Source organism: Ceratotherium simum, chromosome 33, assembly GCF_057802395.1.
Source record: "Ceratotherium simum simum isolate JZ-2026a chromosome 33, ASM5780239v1, whole genome shotgun sequence".
Classification (NCBI taxonomy): Eukaryota; Metazoa; Chordata; class Mammalia; order Perissodactyla; family Rhinocerotidae; genus Ceratotherium; species Ceratotherium simum.
In genome coordinates, this window is record NC_141932.1 from 15984885 (window position 1) to 16007414 (window position 22530).

Genomic DNA, 22530 nt, shown 5'->3' on the forward strand with positions numbered 1-22530 from the left:
CTGCCTGCAGCTCCCTGGACCCCGAGGCTCCCCCAGTTTCTCACCAGAGACTGCAGGGACCGTGGTGTTCAGCCCGCAGTGTCCCACGTGGCAGGTGAACCTCTGCTCCTCTCCAGGGAGGACCCGAGTGGCCACCCAGGTCTGGTAGGTCCCGTCCCCACTGGGCAGGATGGCCCCAGGCCCAAAGGTGCCGTGGTACATGGGCTCCCCATCCTGAAGCCAGGTCAGGGTGGCACTCCGAGGATAGAAGCTGAAAGCCCAGCACCTCAGGATGACCTTGCCCAGCATGTTCTTACTGCGGGTCACAGTCACTGACGGGTGTTCTGGGGGGAGACAAAGCAGAGTTCAGTGACGCCAAGGAGGCTCCCTCCTTACACTGCAGGGAAACCAAGAGCAAGAACCAGCCAGTCCTTAGCAATGACCCGTGCACATTCACCCCCAGCCACCCCTCCAGGGGGGCTACGTCCCCAGTGGAGAGAGGACTGTGGGAGGTCCCCACGCTGCTCCAACAGCCCCAGGACCCTCCAACGGTGTCAGGCTCTGGCCCACCTGGAGAGCCTGAGAGGAGAGGAACTCCCTGCTCTCAGAGGCCATTGGATCAACCTGAGGATGCTCAGCACACGGTTCAGAAGAATTTGTAGGCGCTGATGGGACAGAGGGGCTGCTCTGCTCTAGAGGGAGTGAGAATCCGGCCTCAGTAATGAACCTCCTTCCTCCCCAACAAAATCAGCTCCACGTGCTCCAGGGGGCAATGGAGGGACTGTCCACAAGGATGGCCAGCTGGCCCTGAAGTCTGATTCTTTCATCCTGGGCCTTACATTCCTCTGGTGACCTCTGGTTGATTATAGGTATTTTCATACCCACCCCATCCCACAAAACACAGACACACACCAGTATCTACCCTTTCTTTTCATTTTCTGTCACAGATGTAAATGAAGACGAAACTTCAAACTGGACTTTGCTAAAAGTGAAAGCAGAACAAAAGTGGAATGACCCTGGTAATAGCATTCCGGGTGGTTTGAGTTTGAATATGTGACACTTGCTCCAGAGCTGGAATTTTCTGTTCTGCCTTGGCTCCCAGCCAGGTTGGCCCCATCCTAGGGTCTCCACTGAGGAGTTAAAACCTAGATGTCTCCCCCTCTCAAAGTCAACATCCCAGAGAATGAGGAGAAAAAAGGAGGGAAAAGGTGTCCCTCTCCTGCCTGCTTGGGACTCTCCCACATCCTGGGACTCTCCACTTCTCCAGCTGATGGACCAGCAATGGCCCCAGAGGAGACCCCTCACCTACCCACATGGGTGTGCCTCTCTGACAATTCAGTCACAACTCAGCACCTAACCTAAGGCCAGGGCAGGACAGCCACTCAGAGAACAAGAGGAAAGCTCTCTTCCTTGTAGAAACCAGGGGCAGACTCAGTGGGTGGATCCTCCCGCCCAGGTCAGTACCTGTATTGTCCAGGAGGCCCCTCCAGGAGGCCAGGTATCTCCAGAGTTGGGCAGGACAAGTCACACATAGGAAAATCTTAACCAGATCAGCCCTGGGGCCTTGGGTCTCCCAGAGCTTCTTGATATGCTGGTCTGAGGGTTTGGCCACCATCCATGGGAGGGTCTCCGAGTTGAAGGTGAGGGAGTCCTGGTCCTGCCCGTTGTAGCCCAAGCGCCAGGAGCCTCTAGTGCTGTCTCCATGGAGCTCACAGCTCAATGTAGCCTGGAGGGAGTGAAGGCCTGGCCCACCCCAGGCAGTGACCTGTCACCTCACTGTCGCTGAACCTCTACACCCAACAGGACTTCAACCCAGAGAGGTATGTCGTCTCCTCCACCCACATCTGAGGAACCTGGTGCAGCATCAGGGGGAGCCTCACCTCTCTGTGCAATTCCAGCCTTGCTGTGCCCTCCCCTCCCCCAGCTGCAGGATAAACAGGGCAGGGACCAGACTCTGACCTACGTGCCCCTGGCCCTGCCCCCATTCACCTGAGGCCTGGGCCTGCTGGCCCATGATCTCTGTCAGCATCTGTCTGAGCTGCCGCTCCTTCTCCTTCAGGTTCTTGGTCTCTCTCTCCCAGGTCTCAGCTCCCAGGTCCATCTTGATCCCTAGACCCCAGGGCTCTGCCCTCTGGCTCTCGCCATCATAGCGCAGGAAGAGCTCATCATCAAAGTACCCCAGGGCCAGGAACTGGGGCTTCCCAGGCCTGTCCAGGGACAGGGCCATGAGGTCGTAGCGGAGAGTGTGGGTTCCTGAGGGAGGAGGACACGTGGGTGATTCGCCCTGCCAAGTTCAAGGTTTCTAACAGCTACCTCTGTCTAGTGTTATTTATTTATTTATTTACTTATTTACTTATTTTTTTATTTTATTATTTCTTTTGTGAGGAAGATCAGCCCTGACCTAACATCCATGCCAATCCTCCTCTTTATTTGTGTCCATCTTCCTCCACTTTATTTAGGACACCGCCACACCATGGCCTGACAGACGGTGCATGGGTGCGCGCCCAGAATCCAAACCCGGGCCATCAGCAGCGGAATGCGTGCACTTAACCGCTATGCCACGGGCTGCCCCTGTCTTGAGTTATTTAAATCAGGCTGCTCTGCCGTCAGAATGGCTATAATTAACAAGACAGGAAACAACATGTGTTGGAGAGGATGTGGAGAAAAGGGAACTCTCATACACTGCTGGTGGGAGTGCAAACTGGTGCAGCCACTATGGAAAACAGTATGGAGATTCCTCAAAAAATCAAGGATAGAACTACCATATGATCCAGCTATTCCACTCTTGGGTATTTATCCAAAGAACATGAAAACACCAATTTGCAAAGGTACATGCACCCCTGTGTTCATTGCAGCATTATTCACAATAGCCAAGACTTGGAAGCAACCTAAGTGCCCATCAAGGGACGAATGGATAAAGAAGATGTGGTATATATGCACAATGGAATACTGCTCAGCCATAAGAAACGATGAAATCCAGCCATTTGTGACAACATGGATGGACTGAGGGTATAATGCAAAGTGAAATAAGTCAGAGGGAGAAGGTCAAATACCGTATGATTTCCTTCATTAAGTAGTAGATAATAACAATAAACAAACACATAGGGACAGAGATTGGATTGGTGGTTACCAGAGGGGAAGGGGGGAGGGAGGAGGGTGAAAGGGATAATTCGGTACATGTGTGTGGTGATGGGTTGTAATTAGTATTTTGGTGGTGAACATGATGTAGTGCATGCAGAAATAGAAGTACAATGATGTACACCTGAAATTTTTACAATGTAATAAACCAATGTTACTGCAATAAACAAAAAATTAAAAAAAAATTAATTAAATTAATAAATAAATAAATAGATAAATCAGGCTGCTCTGTCTTGACCCAACCCAGAGGTGAGTGCAAGGAACCAAGCAGAGTGCTTTGTGATGGACAGCACGAGAGGAAGAGAGGGTCAGGAAAAATATTAGAGAAGTGTTAAGAGGTGGAAGAGAAAGCAGATGTATATCGGGGCACAGAGACAGAAGCAGACACCCCTGAGATATCACAGCTGCACAGGGCTGGAGACTGGGAGCCTCCGAAAGGCAGGACTGAAATCTCCCACGGTCTTTCAGGACTGAGAAGAGAAGAACTGCCAGGCTCTCAGCTGAAACCTGTGAAGGTCACAGTGCCGTTTACGGAATCCTACTAGAACTGTGACCCTGTGCTGACCCAGGTCGATCCTGATTGAACTGAGGTGATAAGGCCCTTGTATCTGCTGAAGCGAGGGAAAGAATAAACCTTTCCTGGGCGGCAAATAACATCAACTGAAGCCAAGACGGGTGTAATGTAGGTAACGGCCAGGATTCAATGTGAATTTGTTGACCTTCAAAGAGGCAGGAATACGAGACTGGTAATCAAGAAATGAAGAGGATCCCAGAGAATCGGAGCCAACCTGCAAATGATCCAGATGTTGCTATTACCAGAAAAAAATTTAATATTAATATGTTTAAGAAAATAGAAGAAAATGGGCAAAATATTTGAAAGGAAAGAGGATTTCACCAGAAAACGGAAATGTATAAAAATAAAATGGGAATTCTAGAAATGAAATAAACAGTGTCTGAAGTTTTGAACTCACTGGATGGGATCTGCAGCAGATTAGACAGAGAAAAAACAGGATTAGTGAGCTGGAGGATGGGAAAATGGAAAATACAAAAACAGAAGCTTAGAGAAGTATGAATGGAGACAAAGGGAAAGCTAAGCATAAGTGACATGTGTGACCCTCTCATCTGTATCACTGGAGTTTCAGGAGAGAAGAGAGAAAATGCAACACTGGCATTATTCACAGAGATAACAGCCAAGAATTGTCCAGAACAGATGAAAGACCACAAGACCAGCTTCAGGAAGCTCTCAGCTTTAAGCAGGATAAACAGAAACAAAGCCACCTGAGAACATCAGGGCCAAAATATTGACCAGCCAAGACAGACAGAAACATTGCAAATAAAAGCACCCAGAGATAATAAGACATATTACTTTTAGGGAGCATTTTATAAGACTGTTAAAGCTGACTTCTCAACAGAAATAATGGAAAGCAGAACACAATGAAAGGACATCTTCCAAGTGCTGAAATAAAATCATCACAAAGTTACAAATCTATAGCCAGGAAAAATACTATACTGGAAGGAAGTCAAAACAAAAACGGTTTAAGAAAAAAAAATGTGCACAGTCGCTGCTATCAGGTCTGCACTAAAGGAAAAGCCAAGGGGAGCTCTTCAGTCAGAGGAGATATTATCCCAGAATAAAGGAAGCCAACCCAGGCAGGAACCCCAAAGACCAACTATGTGAGTAGATGCGATAAATATTGAAGGAACAGAACCATCATTTTCATGTTCTGTGGAATTTAAAGTACATGTACAACTAAAATTTATGACAACAATAATGTGAGAGTTTGGGCCGGTGGGAAATGGAGTTTAAAGGTCTAGCAATATCTGGGAATTGTTAAAAATCATAATTAGTACTTGACTACAATACTAATACATATTATAATCTCTAGAATGACCACTGTGAGAAGAGTAAGAGATGTACAATTAACAAATTAATAGAAGAAAAAAATGGAGTATTGAAAAAGCTAGACATCCAAAAGAAGGAAAGAAAAGGAGAAAAAAAGAACAAATAGATTGGCTAAATAGAAGATATAGAGTGAGATAGTAGATATAAAGCCAAACATAATGGTAATTACATTAATGTGAGAGGACTAAAAACCTCATGTAAATAATAAGGTTATCAGATACAGTTAAAAGAAAAAATCACAAAATCAAATTATGTTGCTTATAAGAGTCACACAAAGTCATCGGAAGACTGAAATGGAAAGGATGGAAAAATGATATAAATGTAAGCTCTAAACAGAAGAAGGCTGGCATCACTCCACTAACATCAGAGCAGATTTTAAGACAAAAAGCACTATTAGAGTAAAGAGAGGCCCATGCAACGGGAGATTTCACCATCATAAATCTGCATGTTTCCAACTATTTAGCTTTAGAATATATAAAGCAAAAATTAGCAAAACTAAAAGGAGAGACAGATCCAAAACACTTCGAGAGATGTTAACACCTCTCTCACAATAACCAGAGAACAAGCACACATAAAATCCATAAGGTACACACGGTCTCTGCAAAACACTTCGAGAGATGTTAACACCTCTCTCACAATAACCAGAGAACAAGCACACACAAAATCCATAAGGTACACAGTCTGAACAACAGAATTAACTTGACACTGTTGACCCATATGGAACAGATGACATTTCTATGTGCACAGGGACCATTTGCCAAAATCATCCACACCCTGAAACATGAAGAAAGATTCAACAAGTGTCAGAGGATTGAAACATTTCAGAATATGTTATCTGATCACTGTGGTGATAAGCTAGAAATCAATTAAAAAAAAAGATATCGAGAAAACCCCCAATTGCTTGGAAATTAAACCACACACTTGATATAATCCATGGGCCAAAGAAGAAATCATAAGGGAAATTACAAAATATTTTGAACTGAGTGAGAACAAAAACAATACATATTGCACCTTGGGAGTGCAGCTGAAGTAGTGACTGGAGAACAATTAACAGCCTTAAATGCATATATTGGAAAAAAGGAAAGACTAAATAGTGAACCCTCTCAGCTTCCAGCTCAAGACATTAGAAAAAGAACATAAAATACATAACAGGGCCGGCCCTGGGGCTTAGCGGTTAAGTGTGAGCGCTCCGCTACTGGCGGCCCGGGGTTCAGATCCCGGGTGCGCACCGACGCACCGCTTCTGTGGCCATGCTGAGGCCGTGTCTCACATACAACAACTAGAAGGATGTGTAGCTATGACATACAACTATCTACTGGGGCTTTGGGGAGAAAAAGGGAAAAAAAAAAGGATGAGGATTGGCAATAGTTGTTAGCTCAGGGTCGGTCTTCCTCAGTAAAAGAGGAGGATTGGCATGGATGTTAGCTCAGGGCTGATCTTCCTCATAAATAAATAAATAAATAAATAAAATACGTAACAAAACTCAAAACATATAATAAAGATAAAAGGAGAAATCAGTGAAGTAGAAAATTACATACACTAAAAAGGGACAAATTTCTTAAAAAAAAAATTCATCTTACCAAAGCTCATATAAGAAGAAAAAGTCAATAGTCCCTTAAATATTAAGAAATTAAGGCCATGATTAAATATTTACCAGGCAAGAAAACTGCAGGCCCAGATGGCTTCATTGGTTAATTGTAACAAATGTTTAAGATTAAAACAATAGTCTTATACAAACTGTAGCAGAAGATGGAACATAGGAGAGTGTCACCAGCTAGGCCTCTAGAAACTCAAAGGTGGGTTTGGTAGCAATTAACTGTTTTTCCAAGTTGTTTCTTTTCCTTTTTTCTTTTTTTGTGAGGAAGATTAGCCCAGAGATAACATCCACTGCCAATCCTCCTCTTTTTGCTGAGGAAGTCTGGGCTAACATCCGTGCCCATCTTCCTCTACTTCATATGAGATGCCGCCGCAGCACGGCTTGACAAGTGGTGGGTCGCTGTGTGCCCGGGATGGGATCCGAACCTGTGAACCCCAGGACATGAAGCGGAGCATGCGCACTTAACCGCTGCACCACTGGCTGGCCCCTAGCCATATTTTTAATGCAAAGATCTCTCCAGGAGCAGCTTAGGCCTCAATATGTGGAAGCATGTTCTCCAGCTGAGCCTGTGCAAGTGAATACCTGCCACTCCCTTTTGAAAGTTCATTCCCCAACCAAAATAAAAGTTCCTGCTTCCCTTTGTTCAGAGATGCCATAACTTTGGAAATTATTCCCCATGGCCTCCTATTTGCTGGAGATACACTTCACCTTGTGAGACAACTTCCACTGGCCTAGAGTCTTATTTAACTCACCAGGAGGCAAGCCCACTGGGTTCAGTAAGAAGAGTACCCCAGATATGCTTCATGAGGCCAGCACAAATCTGATGCCCCCCAAGACCCTCACCTGCCTCCCTGCCGTCCGCCTCACCAGAGCTTTACCGTCACCAGCAGCCCCTCAGACACCCGCCCCCTTCTGAGGACCCCAGATACTCACCATCCACCACCATGGCTCCCAAACACCAGCTGCCCTGCTGATCTTCCCCCTTCACGAGGAGGACACACACACTGCCATCCCCTTCCATGGCCGCCCACATGCTCCTTGCTACTTCCCTCACTCACTGCTAGTTTCATCGCAGCCCTACTCCCACACTTCCTGTCCCAACATGGCCTCCTCCAGACCCTCACCTGCCTCCCTGCCATCCCCAGAGACCTTCACTGTCCCCCACCACAGCCCCCAGGTACTCACCTGGCTCCCTGTGGACACCCCATCCAGACATCACCCCCCCACATGGAATGCCTCAGACATTCACTGCCCTCCTCTCCACGTGTCTCTGGGGAACCCTCACCGTCCTCCGGGCCCGAGCCTCCAGGTCCTACAAACACTCACGACCTCCTCCCGGGCCCCAGACAGTCACACGCAGCTGCAGACCCTCAGTCCCAGGAAACACAGCGCCCGCAACACCACGTGTGGACCCGCCAAACCCTCTCCATATCCCCTGTCCCTGCCAGTGTGCCCCTCAATCTTGCCCCTTTTGGTAGAGCCCCCTGCAAGCGCGCCCTGCGCAAGTCCTAACGTCCCCTCTCCTCCCGCCAGCCCCACACGAAGCCCGGTCCCCGATCCGCACCCAGACTCACCCCATCCCCCACCGCCGCCCAGGCGCTCACCAGGGGGGAACCCCCGCGACTCCTCCAGCAGCAGCAACAGGAGCAGCAGGTGGCTCAGGGCTCTGGGGTCCCCGGGGGGCACTATCCCCATTCCTGTAGACGTCTGGGTGAGCAATTTGAAAGCAATTCGTTTTCAGCATCCGCTTTCGTTTTCGATCTTGTTAAAGACTAACGGCCAGCCGACCTTACTCTGATTGGGTGCATGGTGAGCCCCCAGTGCCGCCCAAGACCCATCTCGTCATCAGCTTGTTACCGCCCAATGTGGGGTCTTCTGCTTCCTGCAAGACGTGCCAATAGTCAAGAGGAATAGTGGTAGGAGAAAAAGGACTTTTATTACAGCTTGCTAGCAAGAGGGAAGGTGGCCAACTCATGTCCAAAAAAACCATGTTAAGGGGGCACAAAATCTTACAGCAGTTATATAGGCCATTGGGTTATTGGGGAGGGGTTTAGGAATGTTGACCTTCTGGCGTTACAGACTGGGAGTACCATATCAGATCTTTCAGTTTTCACTGATGATGGCTATCAGCATAGATTCTCTGTTCCGGGGTCATCACTTTCCTAAAGAACTCAAAAAAGCAAGTTATCTCATAGCAGCTGGGAGGTACATGCACAAGCAGGGGTCGTAAAATCTACAAAGCAGTTAGACCTCTGCTTTTTTAATGACCTTTGTCAGCGGTCATTCAAAGTTAAAATAGAGTTTTTCTTTTCTAAAGTATGGCTTCCCTTATGTCAACCTTGTCTTGATCTGGTATCAAGCTCTGCCTAAGACCCCAAGTATATGACTCAAGGGTCCCAGATTCCCTCTGGCTGAGTAGGTGGAGGAGCTGAAGACTGTCTGGTACTGGGTGTTCAGGGTCTCTGTCTGAGTCCCTGCCCTGTCTGTCCAGCTGTGGCTGCCCCTGCTGAGGAGAGACCCCATCCCACAACAGGGTGGGGTCTGCTGTGTGTGGAGCTCAGAAGCCCCTTCTCCACAAGCTGAGTTAAAGTAAAAAAGTAAAACAAGCTCATAAATCCTTGTGACCCTTGAGTCACCCCTCGGGTTAAACAAGAAAACAGAAAATTGACAAGATTAACCTCTTTTCATAACAAGGTGGAAAGGTAATCTTACTGAGTATTTACAGTAACCCACAGGTAACTGGCTTCAATCCCCATTGTCTTTTTTCCTTTCCTCATTCTTGTAGGAAGGGAGGTGTCAATCATTCTGGCTACTTCCTGCTGAAAGGGGGTGAAGATGGGGAAACTGAGGAATGAAAATTTTCAACCTTAGATTGAAAACACTTGGGCACTGGATTATATTTTGCATTATTAAAATTTTTGCACCATGTTCAACAGTTTTAGTACAACATTTGAAAGCACATTTTATCATCATATATCAAATCAGAAGAATAAGAACTGTAGACAACTCAAATTTTAATAGTCCCTGAAGAATAGATCTAATCCCTTGTGGAATCCAAGAGAACAGTCCTGAAAACCAGTCTAGACAATATAAACAAGAATTATCAAGGGGTCCTCATGGTCATGCACTGAATAAGATTTAGGATGACATATCCAACTTCTAGAAAGATTACTTGCCTTTGCCAACATCTGAGAAATTCTAATAATCCAATTGTCTTTCTAGGCTTGGAAGTCAAAGTCAACGAGGAAGCATAATAGCCAGTTACAGATAGAAAACAGAAATCTCAAAGACAATTTACAGAACTAGAATCTAATATCCACAAGTGTGTATTATAGTTTCTACTGAAACCTAATTTTTCTCTTTGAAATCACCCTCTTTATTTTTTTTTTTTTTACCAAAGATAGCCAAATTAAGACTAATTGGTTGGCTTGGCCCAATTATTTACATAAGTACAGCAAGAATAGCAAGTGATCATATAGATTCTTTTGAATCTACTTTGCTGTAACTTTTTATAAGGAATCTCAGAAAAAACTTTAGAGGCTTCTCAAGGCCAGGAAAGCCAATCCAAAGATTTGTTATCAGACTCCCTCTGCAAAACCCATAGATTTGAGTGATTTCCTCTCTTCTCTTGAGATTCCCCAAAATATCCCGAAGTTCTTTGCACCTACCAGGGAAGTGACCTTCTTTACTCACCTCGTAAGGTTGCTGGGAACCCTGTAAGCAAGATACCAGGCCAGTCTTTCCAAGGGGCTTTATTTCATTAACTCAATCTTTCTCCCTTAGCCATCTGGTCAAATCAGAGTCTATGCATGTTTCTCTCAAATGTGACATTCCAGTCAAACATTGGTAATATTACCAATGTTTCCAATTGCATCCCATTACAAGGAGAACAGATTCTTATTGAACTTATGCAAATGACTATATTGCCATGAGAATAAGAATATTCACTCACTAAGTGTTTCTAAATTCGGGAGGGATCAGGTAGGGAGATAAAGATAAAAGTTTCAATTCTGCTTACAAAGATATAATTTACAAACTGGTATAAGCCATAGTTAGCTTAAGAGAAAAGAGAAAAAGGTTTTCTTAAATCTGAAAAAACAAAACATTAAAAAATTGGCAATATTTCAAATGAAAGTCATAAAAATTATAGTCATTGTCATCAGTTCAGTTAGTCCCATAACTATCATTGTTAGCAGTTTCATGAAGTCCTCAGTTTCTCCATTAGAGTTCTGTAATTTCTCACTCAGTTCAGTTTTATGATCTGAAAGTTCATCAGAAACTTGTATTCTAGAGTAAGTGTCAGAGTCCTTTCCATGAATCTCTCTGAAAATGAGGACATGCCTATTTCAATCAAACCAACAAACTTAAACTTTAATTTGCCAAAGCTCACTTACTTTAAACAGTTAAATAGAGCTCTTAATGTTCCCTATAATCAGCAGGTAGAAAAACATCTCACACTGTATGGGCTCGGGCAACCCTATTGACTTCCTTTAGTACGTTTAATTAACATTGTCTGAAGGGCAGATTTATATGCTGTTTTACAATATCAATACTGGGGGAATGTTTCCCCCAGTGAGACACAATGTCTATCCCCACAATACAATTTATAATACAATCATGCCAAAGAGCTGTAATCACTCAATTCCACCAACTCTTACACCTCCAATCATAGCTTTCATTAGGACTTCATCCACAAGTCTTATCACATTAGGTAGGGGAGGCATTCCCATCCAGATACAATGTCAATTTTGGAAACACACTCAAGCAAAGTTGATATAAACTCTTTATATAAAATTATCTCAAACATTCCAACCTTTATAATCTTATCAATACTTATACATTTACATTTTTTCAATTTAATTGCAGCCTGAGTCAGAAACTTAAGGCTAGTCATTATTTTTTATTTTTGTATTTCCATTTTAATTTTGTCTTTTCATAGGTACCAATAAAACAATTATGATGAGAGCTCTCTAAAAATTTATCCAATTTAGAGGTTTTTCCAATTTAAGGATTCATGATCTGGCAGTTTTCTCCAGAGTCTTAAGAACATTGTGGCCATGTGATGTTATAACAGAATATGACCTTTTTCCTTTTCATGGGCTTGTAGCTAAAAGTCTCCAAATTTTGGAAAATGTAACCCAGGGGGCTAGAGGTAGGGGTCAATTTAGTGTTCCTCATAGCTGACTTGCACACAAGACCAATGCACCCACACAAAGATAAAATCCAACACCTGACAAAGGCAAAATCAAAAGTAGACCCAAGTCCAATGCATTTCTCCACTCCATGTAAGCATTTCGCTGAGGCTGGCTGACACCAGCAGGAAGAATGGAGCAGCAGGGGAAGGCCCCTGGGCAAAGAAGCCCGGGCAGCTGCTGGGGGCCACTGATCACTCAAACCCTCACCAGGAGGCCAGCCAGCCACAGGCATGAGACTCCTGGTGGCTCACCAAAATTAATACCGAACCTCTTAATCTCAAGTTTGTGTGCCTGATGTGCAGTCAGCCAATCACTGAGAAATCAGTGCTTGGAGGTGGGGAAAGGTTTATTCGAATTGGCCAAAACAAAAAGGTGGGAGGATAAGTTCTCTCAAAGCTGCCTTAACAAGAGAAGAAAGCAGGGGGTTTTATAGAGTTAAGGGGCTTGGGAGGTGGCGTTTCAGAGAAACAAAGGGGTCACTCCTGATGAACCCCTGGGAAATCTGACTTTTGGACAGCAACGGCAGCTGGGGGCTGGTTATCTGGTGATGATAACTTCCTTGAAGGCATTCTCCTTCATCTGTAAAACAAGCTCATAAATCCTTGGGACCCTTGAGTTACCCCTCAGGTTAAACAAGAAAACAGCAAATTGACAAGATTAACTTCTTCTCATAACAAGGTGGAAAGGTAATCATATTAAATATTTACAGTAACCCTCAGGTACCCTCTCCATCTTTTTTTGGTTTGTTTGTTTCCTGACAGTTTATTTGGTGAAGGAATAAGGTAGTTTGTCCTGTAATTTTCCACAAAGACTGTGCCTTCACCAAGGACCTGTCCACCATGTGGTTGAATTTGATTCTCTGTTTCCAGTCAATTGCCTCCTGTTTCCAGTAAGTCGATGATGGAGTGACATCAAGGGTCTTTCCACCAGGAAGTGCACAACATCAAGCTGTCTCTCCAGTGGCCAGGCTGGCAGCCGTGGATGGTTACGGCTGAGATCCATTCATTCATTAGGCTCACAAAGTGGTAATAATGTCACTCTGCCTTTGCTTTTCTATCTTTCTTATTTGGACTACTTCTGTACAAAAAAACCCTCTCTTTCTCAACTAAGTGAATGTCTTCAGGTCCAGTTCTTATGTGAATTGGAAAGGCAGGATAAATGGTTGGGTCTTTATCTTTTTTGTTTTTCAGCCAGTTTTTGTAATACATACCTCATCTCCCTCATCCTGGAAGCAGGAAGATGGCTTGTCTATTCTTTTCCTGTTCCTGGGTAAGAAATGTTAAAAAACAAAATTCAACTGAGTAAATTTTAAAGATCTTACTGGCTTCATTCAAAGATTCATCAACCGGGCAGTATCCTGTCTAGCATATAGAAAGGATCTCCGAAGAGCTGTCCAAGGCAAGAGATTTTTAGGCATAAGGCAGCAGGAACAGGGAAGTTACGTTAGGCAAAAAGGCAGCTTGGTTATTGCAAGCTCACCTTCCTTTAGGTGATGGCTGGGGTCTATCAGGCAGATGACCTGACTAGTGCTGAGCAGATTCTTTGAGGGGTTTAAGATTCCATGTCTGTGAGAGCTTAAACTGTCACTGAGTGAAATCTTGCTTTGGTGATGACGTGGGACTTAGCATAAGTGACTCCGTTTAGGGCCTGTTGCCTTGTTTTTAGCAGGAAGACAGCTGTCTCCACTCACCACCCAGAGAAGAATCAGATCCATCCTCCTCACTGTCCCAGGTGCTTCTCATCTGGGCTCTCACATCCTCCGTGTGCTTCCTCGTCTAGGCTTCCACCACCACCAAACACAACACAGCAGCGACAGCGGACACAGCGAGAGGAGCCACAACAGGAGCAGTCGCACAGGAAGCCATCTGACCTTCAGTTCCTGGAGGTCACCATGAAATGGGCTTCGATTATACCCAATGGGCCCTTCTTCACATGAGGATCCTATACCAACTCTGCCTCCAGCTCCCTGGACCCTGAGGGCTCCCCCAGCTCCTCACCAGAGACTGCAGAGACCGGGTCTTCAGCCTGCAGTGTCCCACGTGGCAGGCGAACCTCTGCTCCTCTCCAGGGAGGACCTGAGTGGCCACCCAGGTCTGGTAGGTCCCATCCCCACTGGGCAGGCTGACCCCAGGCCCAAAGGTGCCATGGTGCGTGGGCTCCCCATCCCGAAGCCAGGTCAGGGTGGCACCCCGAGGATAGAAGCTAAAAGCCCAGCACCTCAGGAGGACCTTGCCAACGAGGTCCTTACTGCGGATCACAGTCACTGATGGGGGATCTGGGGGGAGACAAAGCAGAGTTCAGTGAGGCCAAGGACGCTCCCTCCTTACACGGCAAGGAAACCAAGAGCAGGAACTAGCCAGCCCTTAGAAATGACCCGGGAACATTCACCCCCAGCCACACCTCCAGGGGGGCTACGTCCCCAGTGGAGAGAGGAATGTGGGAGGCCCCCCACACTGCTCCAACAGCCCCAGGACCCTCCGAAGGGGTCCGACCCTCGCCCACCTGAAGAGCCTGAGAGGACACGAACTCCCTGCTCTTAGGGTCCAGCGGATCCACCTGAGGATGCTCAGCAGACGGTTTTGAAGAATTTGTAGGCACGGATGGGACAGAGAAGCTGCTCTGCTCTACAGGGAGTGAGAATCCGGCCTCGGTGATGCACCTCCTTCCTTCCCAACAGAATCGGTTCCTCATGCTCCGGGGTGATGGAGGGACTGTCCACAAGGATGGCCAGCTGGCCCTGCAGCCGGATTCTTTAGTAGTGGGCCTCACTTTCCTCTGGAGACCTCTGTTTAATTATAGGTATTTTCATCCACCCCCACCCCCACCCACACACACACAGTATCTACTCTTTCTTTTTATTTTATGTCACAAGACTTTGATGAGGGGGAAACTTTAATGTGGAATTTTCTAAAAGTGAAAGCAGAACATAAGTGGGATGACCCTGGTAATATGATTCTGGGTGGTTTGACTTTGAACATGTGACCCTTGTTCCAGAGCTGGAATATTTTGTTCTATCTTGGCTTCCAACCAGGTTGGCTTCATCCTAGGGCCTCTGGCAAGGATTTCCAACCTAGATATCTCTCTCCGTCAAGTCAACATCCCAGAGAATGAGGGTCTTGGAGAGAAAAGGTTTCCCTCTCCTGCCTGCCTGGGGCCTGAGGTCTGAGATCTGAGCCCACATTCGAGGGCACTCCACTTCTCCAGCTGATGGACCAGCAATGGGCCCAGAGGAGACACCTCACCTACCCACATGGGTGTGCCTCTCCAACAATACAGTCAGAACTCAGCACCTAACCTAAGGCCAGGACAGGACAGCCACTCAGAGAACAAGAGGAAAGTTCTCTTCCTTGTAGGAACCAGGGGTAGACTCAGTGGGTGGACCCTCCCGCCCAGGTCAGTACCTGTATTCTCCAGGAGGCCCCTCCAGGAGGCCAGGTATCTCCAGAGTTGGGCAGGACAAGTCACACACAGGAAATCCTTAACCAGATCAGCCCGGGGGCCTTGGGTCTCCCAGAGCTTCTTGATGTGCTGGGCTGAGGGCATGGCCAAGGTCCAAGTGAGGGTCTGTGAGTCGAAGGTGAGGAAGTCCTGCCCTTTGTAGTCCAAGCGCCAGAAGCCTCTAGTGCTGTCTCCCTGGAGCTCACAGCCCAATGTGGCCTGGAGGGAGTGAAGGCCTGGCACAGCCCAGGCAGTGACCTGTCACCTCATTGTGCCTGAACCTCTCGACCCAACAGGACTCCTGCCCAGAGGGGTATGTCCTCTCCTCCACCCAAATGTGAGGGACCTGGTGCAGTCTCCGTGCGGCCTCACCTCTCTGTGCAATTCCAGCCTTGCTGTGCCCTCCCCTCCCCGAACTGTAAGATAAACAGGGAAGGGAACAGACTCGGACACATGTGCCCCTGGCCCTGCCCCCACTCACCTGGGCCCTGGCCCTCCTGGCCCGTGATGTCTGCCAGCATCTGTCTGAGTTGCCGCTCCTTCTCCTTCAGGTCCTCAGTCTCTCTCTCCCAGGTCTCAGCTCCCAGGTCCATCTTGATCCCTAGACCCGGGAGCTCTGCCCTGTGGCTCTCGCCATCATAGCGCAAGAAGAGCTCATCATCAAAGTACCCCAGGGCCAGGAACTGGGGCTTCCCAGGCCTGTCCAGGGACAGGGCCATGAGGTCGTAGCGGAGAGTGTGGGTTCCTGAGGGAGGAGGACACGTGGGTGATTCACATGGCCAAGTTCCATGTTTCTAACACTGCCTCTGTCTTGAGTTACTTGAATCAGGCTATTGTGTCCTGACCCATCCCAGAGGGGAGTGCAAGGAACCAAGCAGAGTGTTTTGTGATGGACAGGACGAGAGGAAGAGAGGGTCCGGCAAAAAGATTAGGGTGGAAAGAGATTAGAGAGGCGTTGAGACGTGGAAGAGAAAGCAGGAGTATATTTGGGCAGAGAGAGAAGCAGAAATGACTGAGATCACAGCTGCACAGGGCAGGAGACTGGGAGCCTCCGACAGGCAGAACGGAAATCTCCCACGGTCTTCTACACCCAGAAGAGAAGAACTGCCAGGCTCTCAGCTGAAACCTGTGAAGCCCACAGCACAGATTACGGAATCCTACTAGAACTGTGACCTTGTGCTGACCCAGGTTGGTCCTGACTGAATTGAGGTGATAAGCCCCTTGTATCTGCTGAAGTGAGGGAAAGAATAAACCTTTCCTGGGTGGCAAATAACATCAACTGAAGCCAAGACGGGTGTAATGTAGGTAACGGCCAGGATTCAACGTGAATTTGTTGACCTCTAAAGAGTCAGGAATACAATACTGGTAATCAAGAAATGGAGAAGATCCCAGAGAATTGGAGCCGACCTGCAACGATCCCAATGTTGGCATTAGTAGAAAAACAATTTACTATTAATATGTTTAAGAAAATATAAGAAAATGCACATAATATTTGGAAGTAAAGAGTATTTCACCAGAGAACTGAAATATATGAAAATAAAATGGGAATTCTAGAAATGAAATACACAATATCTGAAGTTGTGAACTCATTGGATGGGATCTGCAGCAGATTACACAGAGAAAAACAGGATTAGTGAGCTGGAGGATGGGAAAATGGAATATACAAAAACAGAAGCAAAGAGAAATATGAGCTAAGCATAAGTGACATGTGTGACCCTCTCATCTGTATCACTGGAGTTTCAGGAGAGAAGAGAGAAAATGCAACACTGGCATTATTCAAAGAGATAATAGCCAAGAATTGTCCAGAACAGATGAAAGGTAAACACCAGGTTCAGGAAGCTCTCAGCTTTAAGCAGGATAAACAGAAACAAAGCCACCGGAGAACATCATGGCCAAAATATTGACCAGCCAAGACAGACAGAAACATTGCAAATAAAAACACCTACAGAAAATAAGACATTACTTTTAGGGGGCATTTTATAAGACCATCAGAGTTGACTTCTCAATGGAATTCATGGAAAGCAGAACGCAATGAAACGACATCTTCCAAGTGCTGAAATAAAATCATCGCCACCTTATAAATCTATAGCCAGGAAAAATACTATACTGGAAGGATGTCAAAATAAAGACGGTTTAAGAAAAAAAATGTGCATAGTCGCTGCTATCAGGTTGGCACTAAAGGAAAAGCCAATGGGTGTTCTTCAGGCAGAGGAGATGTTATTCCAGAATGAAAGAAGCAAACACAGGCAGGAAGCCCAAAGACCAACTGTGTGAGTAGATCCAAGGAATACTGAAGGAACAGAACCATCATTTTCATGTTCTGTGGAATTTAAAGTATATGTACAACTAAAGTTTATGACAACAATTTTGTGAGAGTTTGGGCCGGTGGGAAATGGAGTTTAAAGTTCTAGCAATATCTGGGAATTGTTAAAAGTCATAATTAGCACTTGACTACAATACTAATACATATTATAATCTCTAGAATGACCACTGTGAGAAGAGTAAGAGATATACAGTTAACAAATTAATAGAAGGAAAAAAATGGAGTATTGAAAAAGCTAGACATCCAAAAGAAGGAAAGAAAAGGAGATAAAAAGGAACAGATAGATTTGCTAAATAGAAGATATAGAGCGAGATGGTGGGTATAAATCCAAACATAACAGTAATTACATTAATGTGAGTGGACTAAAAACCCCATGCAAAACAATAAGGTTATCAGATTAAAAGGTTAAAAGAAAAAGTTACAAAATCAAATTATGTTTCTTATAAGAGGCACACAAAGACATCGGAAGACTGAAATGGAAATGATGGAAAAATGATATAAATGTCAGCTTTAACAAGAAGAAGGCTGGCATCGCTCTACTAACATCAGAGGAGGTTTTAACACAAAAAGCTCTATTAGAGTAAAGAGAGGCCCATGCAACGGGAGAGTTCACCATCATAAATCTGTATGTTTCCAATTACAAAGCTTCAGAGTACATACAGCAAAATTAGCAAAACTAAAAGGAAAGACAGATCCAAAACACTTCGAGAGATGTTGACAGCTCTCTCACAATAACCAGAGAACAAGCAGACATAAAATCCATAAGGTACACAGTCTGAACCACAGAATTAACCTGACACGGCTGACCCACATGGAACAGATGACATTTCTACGTGCACAGGGAACATTTGCCAAAATCAGCCACACCCTGAAACATGAAGAAAGATTCAACAAGTGTCAGAGGATTGAGACCATTCGGAATATGTTATCTGACCACTGTGGTAATAAGCTAGAAATCAATTTTTAAAAAAGATATCTAGAAAACCCCCAATTGCTTGGAAATTAAACAGCACATTTGATATAGTCCATGGGTCAAAGAAAAAATTGTAAGGGAAATTACAAAATATTTTGAACTGAATGAGAATGAAAACAATACATATCGCACCTTGGGAGTGCAGTTGAAGTAGTGACTGGAGAACAAGTAACAGGCTTAAATGCATATTTTAGAAAAAAAGAAAGACTAAATAGTGAACCCTCTCAGCTTCAATCTCAAGAAATTAGAAAAAGAACATAAAATACATAACAAAAGTCAAAAGATATAATAAAAATAAAAGGAGAAATCAGTGAAGTAGAAAATTATATACAATAAAAATGGACAAATTTCTCAGAAAAAAAAATTCATCTTACCAAAGCTGATATAAGAAGAAAAAGTCAATAGTCCCTTAAATATTAAGAAATTAAGGCCATGATTAAATATTTCCCAGCAAGAAAACTGCAGGCTCAGATGGCTTCATTGGTTAATGCTAACAAACGTATAAGATTAAAACGGTATTATACAAACTGTACTAGAAGATGGAACACGAGAGAGCACCCCAGAGACATTTCATAAGGCCAGCACAAATCTGATGCCCCCTGCGGGTCCACCTCCCCAGACCTTTACCACCCCCATACTGCAGTCCCTCAGACACTCGCCCCCTTCCGAGGACCCCAGATACTCACCATCCCCCACCATGGCTCCCAAATACCAGCTTCCCTGCTGATCACCTTCCCCCTTCACGAGGACCACACACACACACACACACAGACACACCACACACACACACACTCACCATCCCTCTCAGTAGCCACCCACATGCTCCTTGCTACTTCCCACAGTCACTGCTAGTTTCATCGCAGCCCCCCTCCCACACTTCCCGCCACCACACTGCCTCCTCCAGACCCTCACCTGCCTCCCTGCCATCCCCAGAGACCCTCAGCGTCCCCCACCACGGGCCCCAGGCACTCACCTGGCTCCCTGCGGACACCCCATCCAGACATCGCCCCCCCCCGCGGAGTGCCTGGGACACTAGGACCGCCCCCCTCTCCACGCGTCTGCAGGGAACCCTCACCGTCCTCCCTGCCCGCGCCTCCGGGTCCTACAAACACTCACCGCCTCCTCCCAGGTCCCCACTCACGGACCCCTGCGGACCCTCAGTCCCAGGAAACACGGCGCCGAGACCACCACCCTGCAGACACCCACCGAACCCTCCCCACATCCCCTCTCCCCGCCGCCGGGCGACTCAAACAATCCTGCCCCCTTCGGTAGAGCCCCCTGCAAGCGCGCCCTCTGCAAGTCCTAACGTCCCCTCTCCTCCCGCCAGCCCCACACAAAGCCCGGTCCCCCATCCGCACCCAGACTCCCCCCATCCCCCAGCGCCGCCCAGGCGCTCACCAGGGGGGCACCCCCGCGACTCCTCCCGCAGCTGCGACAGGAGCAGCAGGTGGCTCAGGTCTCTGGGGTCCCCGGGGAAAATCATCCCCATTCCTGTGAGAGTTCTGGGTGAGCAATTTGAAAGCAATTCGTTTTCAGCATCCGCTTTCGTTTTCGATCTTGTTCAAGACTGACGGCCCAGGGGCGGGCCCCGTGGCTTAGCGGTTAAGTGCACGCGCTCCACTGCTGGAGGCCCGGTTCGGATCCCGGGCGCGCACTGACGCACCACTTCTCTGGCCATGCTGAGGCCGCGTCCCACATACAGCAAGTAGAAGGATGTGCAGCTATGACATACAACTATCTACTGGGGCTTTGGGGGAAAAATAAATAAAATAAAATTATTTAAATAAAAAGAAAAAGACTGACTGCCCAGTCCACCCTACTCTGATTGGGTGTATGGCGAGCCCCAGAGGCCCCCAAGACCCCACCTCGACATCAGCTCTGCCCAGGACCCCAAGTCTGTGCCTCAAGGGTCTGAGATTCCCTCTGGCTGAGGAGGCGGAGGGGCTGAAGTCTGTCTGGTCCCGGGTCTTTGGGTGCTCGGGGTCTCTGTACCCCCACCAACGGGCCAGTCTGAGTCCCTGCCCTGTGTCTGCCCAGCTGTGGCTGCCCCTGCTGAGGAGAGACCCCATCCCACAACAGGGTGGGGTCTGCTGTGTGTGGAGCTCAGAAGCCCCTTCCCCACAAGCTGAGTTATGTAACTCCAGTCTCCCTACCCCTACACCTCTCCCCTCAGACTAAGCCCCTCCTCCTCTCCTTTCTCCCCTAGGTAAAGGAAGTGGGAGGGTCTCAGCCCCCTAAGGAGGTCACCAGTCAGGGCTGAGGCTTTTCCTCCAGGGAAGTGAGCCTGGCAGGCAGGCTGTGAGCAGAGGGACTTGCAGTCTCGCCCAGGACAAGATCCTACTGCTGTGAGGAGGGTCTCACCATCACCAGGTCCAGCTGAGGGGCCCTGGGAAAGGGTCTTTGGGAAAAGATCCTGCTGTGAGGGACGGTCTGGGGCCTGGTGGAGGTCAGGGGGTCAGGGAGGAGGCTGCAGAAGGAATGTGGCAGAGATGCTGTTGCTTGGTGAGTGTGTTTGTGTGTGGGGGTGCCCCAGGGGAGGGGATTCTGGGTGGTCTGAAAGAGCTCCAGTAGGAGGGCGCTGTGCAGGTGAGAAGGGAAGGCATCTGGTGCCTGCAAGCCCAGGGAAGCTGACAGTGAGCCTGGAGGGGCCTCCACAGGCCTCAGGCCTCAAGACCAATATGACAGGATCAAGTGGACGCCCCTAATGGCAGACCCCTCCAGGCCCAGAAATCACCCAAGTCCCTCAGGGCCACATTCATGATGATGGGGTGGGAGGAGAGAGACGCATCTCATGTCAGAAGGGGAGGCTGCGACCCTTCCCCAGCAGGGGGACCCCACAGGGCACAGCTGTGCAGAAACATCACATGAGGAGGACACAGGGGTGGGGGAGACAACTGCAAGGGAAAGAGGTTTGCAAAGGACTTCAGGCAGCAATTCTGGGAAGTTATGTGAAGATGCAAACATCCAGTCAGACACACGTGGAAAACAGTGCTTTCATCCATCATCCATGCATCCATCCATCCATCCATCCATCCATCCTTCCATCCATCCATCCATCCATTTATTCACTCAATATTCCCTGAGCATCTGCTTTGTGCTCAGACCTGAGCTAGATGATGCTGGGGACACATGGTGACTTAGGCACAGGCCTTGTCTTTCTGAGTCTTACTCTCCAGTGGAGAACACAGGCCACCCAGACACTGATGACCTAGAGTGAGCAGGGCTAGATGGGATACACAGGGGTCAGAGGTGTCTATCTGCAGGAGGGGACTTGTGAGATGAGATTTTAAGAATGGGAGAGAACTGTAACTATTTCAGGGAGGCTGAGCACTGGGATGGCAGATGGCAGGCAGGGAGAGAGGCCGGCAGGTGCGGTCACCTTGTGGGCCTCCGTGAGGACTGTGGATTTTATCCTCAGTGCACCGGGAGCCACGAATGGGTCATAAGCAGGAGATGGAAGTGGTCATGAGATAGGTAGGTAGGTAGACATGAGCAGAGGATCGTGGCTGGAGACCTTGCTGCATCAGTGAAGCGTCTTGCTGGCATCCTACAAGATGCAGATAAAGGGGAACTGAGACCTGCCTGACACCACCACTGAGTCTGAGGCCATCAACCGTGACGATAAAAATAATGGGTGCGCAAACAGCACACACAAAGGCTTCTGCCGTACACCTCTAGAGGACATGGACTTTTCTTTAATTTACATACAAATTCCATGTGCATTAGCTCCCCTTCTGAGGGGGATGACTGCCATGACAGTTCCAGAGATTCCCCTTGAACATCAAGAACTCCCACTCCCAATGTGTGGGTGGGGGAAAAGCCATTATTGGCAGATAATCACATAATGCTAATTCCCTTCTAAACAGCTCAAATAAAAAAAAAATTAACGCAAGACTCGGGGCTGATGTGCTCTCTGGCAGTGTCAGCTACTCATTTGGAGTGTATCTGACCTTTCCTCTAGTAAATCTTTGCTTGCTTGCTGTT

At 47.2% G+C, this 22530-nt stretch overlaps 2 protein-coding genes across 4 annotated transcripts; both read right to left on the reverse strand.

Moving 5' to 3' along the window:
* Nucleotides 1-330: 330 nt before the first annotated feature.
* LOC101388888 (MHC class I-like protein MILL1) lies at nt 331-8449 on the reverse strand. Its single transcript, XM_087421514.1, has 4 exons — nt 8222-8449; nt 1969-2232; nt 1444-1722; nt 331-671 (listed from the first exon to the last, which is right to left on the reverse strand). The coding sequence occupies exons 1-4, from the start codon at nt 8310-8312 to the stop codon at nt 460-462; spliced, it is 846 nt and encodes a 281-aa protein (XP_087277640.1). The 5' UTR covers nt 8313-8449; the 3' UTR covers nt 331-459.
* Nucleotides 8450-8534: 85 nt separating this feature from the next.
* Nucleotides 8535-20172, reverse strand: LOC101388625 (MHC class I-like protein MILL1). Of its 3 annotated transcripts, XR_015549471.1 has the most exons (6): nt 19945-20172; nt 15732-15995; nt 15214-15486; nt 13810-14087; nt 13503-13691; nt 8535-13077 (listed from the first exon to the last, which is right to left on the reverse strand). XR_015549471.1 is itself a non-coding variant. In XM_087421509.1 (5 exons), the coding sequence occupies exons 1-5, from the start codon at nt 20033-20035 to the stop codon at nt 13563-13565; spliced, it is 1035 nt and encodes a 344-aa protein (XP_087277635.1). In that variant the 5' UTR covers nt 20036-20172; the 3' UTR covers nt 8535-13562. The 3 variants fall into 3 exon arrangements, 2 of the variants coding, with proteins under 2 accessions (XP_087277635.1, XP_087277636.1); XM_087421509.1 differs by having other exon boundaries at nt 8535-13691; XM_087421510.1 differs by lacking the exon at nt 19945-20172 and adding an exon at nt 19233-19362 and having other exon boundaries at nt 8535-13691.
* Nucleotides 20173-22530: the final 2358 nt, after the last annotated feature.

What these genes read in the sequence shown, in the direction of transcription:
- LOC101388888 (XM_087421514.1), bottom strand. Translation starts at nt 8,312, where the DNA reads ATGGGGATAGTGCCCCCCGGGGACCCCAGAGCCCTGAGCCACCTGCTG. An exon ending in GTCGCGGGGGTTCCCCCCTG is followed by an intron (nt 2,233 to 8,221) that starts GTGAGCGCCTGG and finishes CTCCTCCCTCAG; the next exon opens with GAACCCACACTCTCCGCTAC. An exon ending in GGGCCTCCTGGACAATACAG is followed by an intron (nt 672 to 1,443) that starts GTACTGACCTGG and finishes CACTCCCTCTAG; the next exon opens with AGCAGAGCAGCCCCTCTGTC.
- LOC101388625 (XM_087421509.1), bottom strand. Translation starts at nt 20,035, where the DNA reads ATGGGGATGATTTTCCCCGGGGACCCCAGAGACCTGAGCCACCTGCTG. An exon ending in CCAGGAGGGCCAGGGCCCAG is followed by an intron (nt 15,487 to 15,731) that starts GTGAGTGGGGGC and finishes GGGCTGTGCCAG; the next exon opens with GCCTTCACTCCCTCCAGGCC. An exon ending in GGGCCTCCTGGAGAATACAG is followed by an intron (nt 14,088 to 15,213) that starts GTACTGACCTGG and finishes GTCTCCCCCCAG; the next exon opens with ATCCCCCATCAGTGACTGTG.